General features: G+C 54.3%; 1 protein-coding gene across 1 annotated transcript; it reads left to right on the plus strand.

The window, feature by feature from the left end:
• Window positions 1-1,346: 1,346 nt before the first annotated feature.
• Window positions 1,347-7,948, plus strand: LOC133351981 (prostaglandin E2 receptor EP4 subtype-like). The gene is made up of 2 exons (XM_061567646.1): window positions 1,347-2,824; window positions 6,592-7,948. The coding sequence occupies exons 1-2, from the start codon at window positions 1,949-1,951 to the stop codon at window positions 6,907-6,909; spliced, it is 1,194 nt and encodes a 397-aa protein (XP_061423630.1). The 5' UTR covers window positions 1,347-1,948; the 3' UTR covers window positions 6,910-7,948.
• Window positions 7,949-8,233: the final 285 nt, after the last annotated feature.

The raw sequence follows: 8,233 nt of genomic DNA on the forward strand, positions 1-8,233 counted from the left end.
TGTTTACAAAATGAGACGAAAAACGCCGTGGATTCCACATCCAGCACTCCCTGGAGAAACAGGCTCGCGGTCTCTGAGCTGCTATAAATAATGATGTATAATGGTCCTGCATCGTGATTGTGAAAAATCAAACAATCCACCTCATTCCCACCATCTGTCTCTCCACGTAAAACAAAATGAATATCAAGGTATTTTTTTACAAAGGGGCCGTCCATAATGACGTCACGCGATTTTGGACGATTTTTTATCCCCCCCCCCCCTTCGTCACACGGCGTCACAAAAAGTCAGACCCCCCCCCTCTAATATCACATCACAAAGCTCTGCCCCCCCCCCCAAAAAAAAATTCTTCAAATTGATTTAAACTATTGTCATTGTAGTGCGTATTTTATGTGCCGCTGCACCCTGATGTTGTAGGAGAAAACATTTATTAGAAAGTATATTTAATTAAGTAGAACGTATTGCCTATATTTATTTAAAGTTGCGCATTTTGATGTGACGTCACATTTCTCAACCCCCCCCCCCTTATCTGACCCCCCCCCCCAGGTGCGTAACGTCATTTATGGACGGCCCTAAAGCCCATCAGCCGCACGGCATTCCTAGAGGGCGTATTCTGTAGCAGGATTCGTTCATCACAAGCAAATGTTGCAGCGGGTTTCGACATTCAGTCTCTCACCAGCAGAGTCAGGCTCGCTTGCACCGATGCTGGCGAACTGCCCGATGATTGATTTGTTTTTATTGTGTGCAGAGATGAATCTGGGAAGTAGGCGCTTTGTCGGCTGGTTTATTTTTAAACGGTAAAAAACATTAACCGAATCAACCACATTACACCGGCCCTGGCCAGGTGCACGACAATGACGCGGTGATGAAGGCTGCTGGGTCTACCTGCACTGTGGCACCCACCTGTTCTTTTTGTCCGTGAGCGGGATTTGAACACAGGTCGCCGGGTTCGTAGCGCACTGTGATACCCCCCTCCGCCGCCCCACAGAGATTTACAAGAAGTACACACCACACAAAGACAAAAATCCCCCGTGTAGCCTTTAGCAGACTGCTGAGGCAAGTGCTGTAAGCGAGTAGCACCTATGAAGGCCGGCACGGCACACGAGGGGGTGGGTGGCCAACACCACGGCCCGGCCGCCTTTGCCTCGCTCTTGGCGATGTTTACACGCAGCATCAGGTACTGCTCCGAGGTTGAGCCGACCTAGGGGAAGCCCAGGACCGGTTCAGATAATCGTCACTGATGTTGGCCGTGAGCGGGAATCAAACCCGGGTCGCCAGGTTCGTAGCGCAGCGCGCTGACCACTGCACCACCGCTCCCCACTGAGACGCGGCAGGCACACACCCACACACACACAGTCACTCGCCCGCGTCTCCTCCCCGCGCACGTGACGTCAACGAGCGCACGCAGCTGAGCGCTTAAAGCAGACGGACGAGACACGCGGAGCGGCAGCATCATGACCAGTACCGGGCCTCGCCACACACCGTCTCTGCACACTCACACAGGAGGACCCACGCACCACCGGCTCTCGCATCGCTCACCGGCTCACAAGCGCACTCCGGCCACTCGCGACAGACGCTCTCGCCTGCCTGCTCTCGACACTCGCCGACAGCTCAGCTGTCGCCTGTCAAAGCACGCCGCTGTCATCCGTTACCTGTCACCTGTCGCCTGCCACGCGCGTCTTACCTGTCGCCTGCGAGACGCGACTCCCCCGCTCGGTCACCTTCGCTCACCTGCAACGGGATCGGGATTTTACATCACCGCGGAGTTTCTCTCGCGTGGGGAGACCGAGAGATGCCGTCAGGACAGGGAACTCATTCTCCGCAGGTGACTCTCAGCCAGGGACGTCGAGGAGCCTCGGCTCAGAGTGAAGCGGCTCAGCGCCGGGGATGTTGAGGCGCGCGTGAGAGACACGCCGAGAAGGGCGAGAGAGAACGGAAGAGCGTGAGAGCCATGAACAACTCATCGCTGACAGCGAACGGGAGCAGTTCGCTCTTCACCATTAGCCAGGTGACGACGCCGGCCTGCATGTTCGCGGTGGGCGTTTTCAGCAACCTGGTGGCCATCGTGGTGCTGTGCGTGTCGCGCAAGGAGAAGAAGGAGACGACGTTCTACACGCTCGTGTGCGGCCTCGCGGTCACCGACCTGCTGGGCACGTGCCTCACCAGCCCCATCGTGATCGACACCTATCTGGCCGGCTTCAAGTGGCGCGGGGGGCAGCCGCTGTGCGACTACTTCGCCTTCATGCTGCTCTTCTTCGGCTTGGCGGGCATGTCCATCCTGTGCGCCATGGCCGTGGAGCGCTACCTGGCCATCAACCACCCGTACCTGTACGGCAGGCACGTGCGTCCCGCGACTGGACGCTGGGCCCTGTTGGCCGTCTACGCGCTCAACGTGCTGCTGTGCGCTCTGCCCAGCATGGGCGTGGGCCGCTGCGTGCGCCAGCACCCGGACACGTGGTGCTACATCGACTGGAAGAAACACGACGGACCGCAGAAGGCCTTCGCTTTCACGTACGCGGTGCTCAGCGCCGCGCTCGTGCTCGTCACCGTGTGCTGCAACGCGTGCGTCTGCGCGGCCCTCGTGGCCATGAGGAGGCGAGCCGCCGCCACGAGAGCGGCCGAGGAGGCGGCGAGGCACGGGCCGAGGAGGAGCTCCCCCGGCGGACCCGGGAGGTTTGCAGTGCCCGCAGTGCTCGCGTTCGGCGGCACCAGCGTCAGGCAGCGGAGGTTCGCGCTGGGGTGCCGGCTCTCGGGAGTCGAGGTGCAGATGATGTGTCTGCTCGTCGCCATGACCGCCGTGTTCGTCGTTTGCTCCGTGCCGCTCGTGGTGAGTCGATCACCCCCCTCCATCCCTCCCTCCCTCGCCACGATGTTGACGGACGCGGATATTCACGATGATGCGGATGAAGGTGTTGCTGAGGTTGACGACAACAAATCTGGCTGTCCGCCTGATGAAGCTTGTTGTAATTACTGGCGAAACGTCGTTACTCAGATTGTAAATGTTGTGGATTTGCTCTCCAACACACCAGTGTGCTGTACTAGTGACGAGACCTCACTGATTGGCAGTGTCGGGTGGTGGCGGGTTTAATGACAGGTTTAAATAGTTACGCGATCTAATCCAAAACACCTGTTTTACAGATTAACGACAACTGTTTGCCCAAACTCAGAAGACGGCGAATCTAAAAACTTCCCAAAGCAGGAGTTAAATAAAGCCCTACATTAATAATAATTGAAAAAATGTAATATATTTTATATAATACAAATTTCATTTCATACAGAGTCATTCATGCCAATTGCATCTCACAGCGCTGCACAGTAATTATACATGAGGGCTAAACCCTCTTCGTGTACCAATTATTAAAGGTAAATGGAAATTCTCAGAACATGTAAATGAATCAACAAATACCATTAAACAAAAGGTAGAAACAACGACAACATCATAAGCTTATCAAAGCAGAGCAATTAGTCACCTGAGCGACATCCCAGAGCACAAGTGGGATTTTATATTAATAAAACTTTATATTAGTAAAATTCCACTTGTCGGGGTATCAGAGATGTGGGGGAGAGGGGGTGGGTCAATCACTCACTCACCCCCCCCCCCGGATCCGTCAATGGTACCTACCGCTATATGGCGAGGGTTTTGTGATCAAGTCTTCTCGAGAAGTTGTTGGCTTTGTGTGGCAGGAAGCTGACAAATTCCACGCCTTTTGGAAGCATGGGCAGGGGGCCTTACTTGACATCCAGCAACCCAGCCAGCTGGCACACGTCTCCGATGGTCACCCAGTGTTGCCAGCCAGTCTCAACTCTACCTTAGAATCATCATCACGTGATAAGACTCATCATCACGTGCAAGGAGTCTAAGTAACGGGACGTCTTGACACGCTTCGCACACAAAACCAAGCGTACAGCTCACACTGCTTGTAGCCACAGAGCAGTGCCCACCGTTGGCACGCTTTTACCACCGTCAAGAGGGAATTGATTCACCCAGGAAAGCTGCAAGCCTTGTCGGTGGTTATTAACATTCGGTAATTAAATTAACATGCCAGGTTTCACATCCGATTGTAAAATCCGAGTGCGGTTTTCCGGGTTGGGCTGCACGTTTCCCCCTCTCGAGCGTTCGCCGCGCACTTGAGCGCTCATTGCTGGAGTTGGCCAAACATCCCACGATAGAACCACAGAGCTCGGTCAACAGTTGGCACCGGCTCTTGTTGCCTTGCCAGATTGTCTGTGGTTACCCGCGCCTCCGAATTATGCTCGCTCGCTCACTCTCTCTCTCTCCGAGAGTGAATGAAATACGATCATTAAATCATACGGTTATTCAGGTGGTGACTCCTGCATTTCTCCCGCAGTTGCGATGTTTGTTCGTGTAAATATTCAGTGTTTGGCTTCGCGTGGGAGGAAACCGGTTCTTTTTTTCCTGAGGGAACCCCATCCCCCCCACGCGAACGACTGAGTGACCCCCCCCCCCCATCCCCTGGGCCACAACACAGCCACCCAAGGACCACGGCGCGTAGGGCCGTAGTCATTGGGTGCCGAGTCACAGACGCTTCCCGATCACGACTGCGCGCGTGACGGTGCGACTCCGGACCGTGTTCTCGTAGCTGTGACGGTGTCGTCGCGAGGTGCGACGAGGGGTGCAGAAGAAGGAGAGGATGGGAGGATGGGATGATGGGAAGGTGGGAGGATGGGAGGATGTGAGGATGGGAAGATGTGAGGATGGGAGGATGAGATGATGAGATGATGGGAGATGGGAGGATGGGAGGATGAGATGATGGGAGATGGGAGGATGAGATGATGTGAGGATGGGAGGATGAGATGATGGGAGGATGGGAGGATGATATGATGGGAGATGGGAGGATGAGATGATGTGAGGAGGGGAGGATGAGATGATGGTAGTATGGGAGGATGTGAGGATGTGAGGATGGGAGGATGATATGATGGGAGGATGAGATGATGTGAGGATGGGAGGATGAGATGATGGGAGGATGGGAGGATGAGATGATAGGAGATGTGAGGATGGGAGGATGATATGATCGGAGATGGGAGGATGAGATGATGGGAGGATGAGATGATGGGAAGATGGGAGGATGAGAGGATGGGGGTGAGAGGGCAGGTCACGAACCGGTTCGGGTATCATTCTTCACTGATGTTAGCCGTGGGTGGGAATCGCACTCAGGTCGTCGGGGTCATTGCCAAGTGCGCTAAGGCATAGACCAAATCGGTACCCTATATGAAAACCACTTCTCTCTTCGCATTATTTTCTCAGCAACAACATTTGTTTAAGCGCGCGAACGCGTTTGTATCTCATCAGCAGCCAGGCGCGCTAAGCAAACACTGCCGGCTGTACGAGGCGCTGTTGGTGAGTGCCACCGCTCTCTACCCTACGGGCCGTCAGCGCAAAGTGCAAATATCGCAGAGAAGAACCGTAGTGGCGCAATTCTGGACGATACATTTTCGCTTTTGCCCTCCGCGGTTGACCTTTGTGAACCCAAGCAGCCACGTCGAATCGCGGGGTGGAGTTTACGCGAGTAACTCCCTGTAAATGAATAATAATTACGTAAATTAATTATCTCGGAAAGCCTCACTGAGTTGTATGTGTGTTGAACTTCTTTCGCACCGTACGTAGCCACCAGGCGACTCAGACGTGCGATTTGTGAAGTCTTTGCCAGAAGAGTCCGGCTTTGGGTTGTTTGGGAAATTCATGTTTCGTGAATTACAGAAATTAAAATTCACGTTCGTGCTCGGTACCTCCACACCATCGATGGTCCTGTTGGCCGTGTCGAGTTACGTAAAAAAATGAATTTGTTCAAGCAAAACAACTCTGGACCGATTTTTCGATGTATGTATGTTGAAGTTCTTTCGCACCCTAAGTAGCCACCGTGCTCATTAATATTGGATCTCAAAAAGCTGTTAAACCATTGCTGCTGGTTTTCAGTGTTATTCGTGAGAGGTCTCATTGTAAAAGACGGGACACCAACAGCCAAACAAAACGCCCCCTCACTTTGCACTCTTGCGGTGCATTTGAGGACCATTAAACTATTGACAATTAAACAATTCACGAATTATCAAGAGCGACCCCCAGCAGCGCACTCACGGGCCCTGAACAGCATTTGTCAACACACCTTGAGAGTGCCGTGTGGCCGGGGAGAGCCACTTGGCACCCTGGTTTTGTTTGCTTTATTTTGGCACAGGTAAAATCTATTGGACAATGAATGCCCCTTATTTTCGATGGGGACCTGTTTACTTTATCGAGAAACCTGCTTACAGAAAAAAATACATTGACAAAAAAAATCCAAGTACTACTGTGCATGGTCCAGTCCTGAATGGCAAGTCGTATAACACATTTGTAAAGCACCCACACGTGGCCATGATATGCGAAATGGCCATGAGATTGTCGCACACAAAGTGGGATCATGAACTATTCTGCGGGGACCTGTGAGTGTATGCACGGTGGCTTTTCTCTGGGTAGATGTACGGTGACTTTTATTATCTCACGATCACCTATGGGATCTGACGATGAACCTACGGAATCTTACGGTGACCTACATGCCATGATTTCTCACCACGTAGTGCCGCCCATTGTCCTTCTGGCAGGTGAGGATCTTTGTGAACCAGCTATCGAGCAACTCGCCCCAGGACGAGAAGTCATCGCAAAAGCTGGACCTGCAGGCCATCCGCATGGCATCGTTCAACCCCATCCTGGACCCCTGGGTCTACATCCTGTGTCGGCGCAAGCTGCTGGGCCGCTGCGTGCACCTGTGCCGGCGCTTGCTGTGCAAGATGAGCGAGAACAACGCGACTCGGCCCGAGAGGAGACCTCCCGGCGACCCCGTGAGCGTGTTCACTTTGCCGGCGCCGACGGACGGCACGCCGCGTATGGAGCGCACGGAATGCACGCACGTGGGGCCCTGAACCGCTTCGGACACGCGGGCTGCGTTGGCTTCAATTGGGCGAGGGGGGCTCCCATGTGGGGGGTATCATCTCGGAGCCTAGTGGCAACGAGCGGACCCAACAATAGAGATCAATCGTACGATCGTGCTCTGAGATTGTCACCACGAAGAGTGTCTGGTTTGTTGTGCAGACTGTGAAATGAGATTGTCTGGCATGATTGTAAAACGAGGTTGTGTCCACTGAGATTGTCCGTTTGAAATCATCTACCAAAATGGTCCGACTAAAGATTGTCTGCTGAGATTGAACGCTGAGCAGCACCCGCTTCGAGGGGTGGGGACTTGCGGCCGAGAAGGAGCAGACTGATCTCAGAGAATCAACCGCAATGCATCCATGGCCTGGATTGGACACGTGGGCCAGGGGCCAGGCTGTGGTTATGCAGCTCGCTCGGCTGCCAGCTAATGAGCCCAGCCATTATGATTCTGCCTGCTCACCTGCGCGCCTGAGTGTGTGGGGAGCGGTAGTGTAGCGGTTAGTGCGCTGCGCTACGAACCCGGCCACCCGAGTTCGATTCCCACCAACGGCCAACCAACACCAGTGATGATTATCTGAACCAGTCCTGGGCCTCCCGTAGGCCGACTCAGCCTCAAATGAGCACTTCGTGCGATGTGTAAATGTCGCCACTCGGGGAGACAAAGGCGGCCGGGCGTGGTGCTGGCCACCCACCCCCTCGGGTTGCCGTGCCGGCCTTCATAGGTGCTCGCTAACAGCACTTGCCCCAACAGTCTGTTAAGGCTATACGGGGGACCTGTGTCTTTGTGTGTGTGTGAGCGTATGTATGTTGAATGGTACGAAGTGTAAAAGCACTAGATTGCTGTTGTTGTGAAGAAACGAAGGATAATCGCTCCCCGTGGCTCGGCAGGCCAGCCGTGGTCGCGCCGCCGGGACATTGCCGCTCTGTATTATATTTTTCTACGCAGCATGGCGACGCGCGTAATTGTCCGTGCACGAGGTTCTGTCTCAACGTTTTAGTGGAGGGCTGTCCGCGCTGCCGCCCGTGAAGGTCGCCACCGGGGGGGGGGGGGGCAGAGACGGGGGGAGGCGGGGGGAGAAGCCGGAGGGGGGTGAAGGTCGGGGCGGGGCGGGCGGGCGGGGGGCAGAGCGATTCACGTGAACAGAGAGTCGCTCTCAGAGCCTCCGTCTGTCACCTCCTCCTCCATAACTCACATTTGTGAGTCTCTGATATCCGCGGGGCTGAGATGCGTAAGGAAATAACAGTAGAGCAAGTGGATTATTGTACTTAGCTGCGTAGACCTTTGCGTGTTATCCTCCCACATGCGTGGTGGGT

Source organism: Lethenteron reissneri, chromosome 39, assembly GCF_015708825.2.
Source record: "Lethenteron reissneri isolate LAM-NWPU_2019-01 chromosome 39, ASM1570882v1, whole genome shotgun sequence".
In the NCBI taxonomy this organism is placed as follows: Eukaryota; Metazoa; Chordata; class Hyperoartia; order Petromyzontiformes; family Petromyzontidae; genus Lethenteron; species Lethenteron reissneri.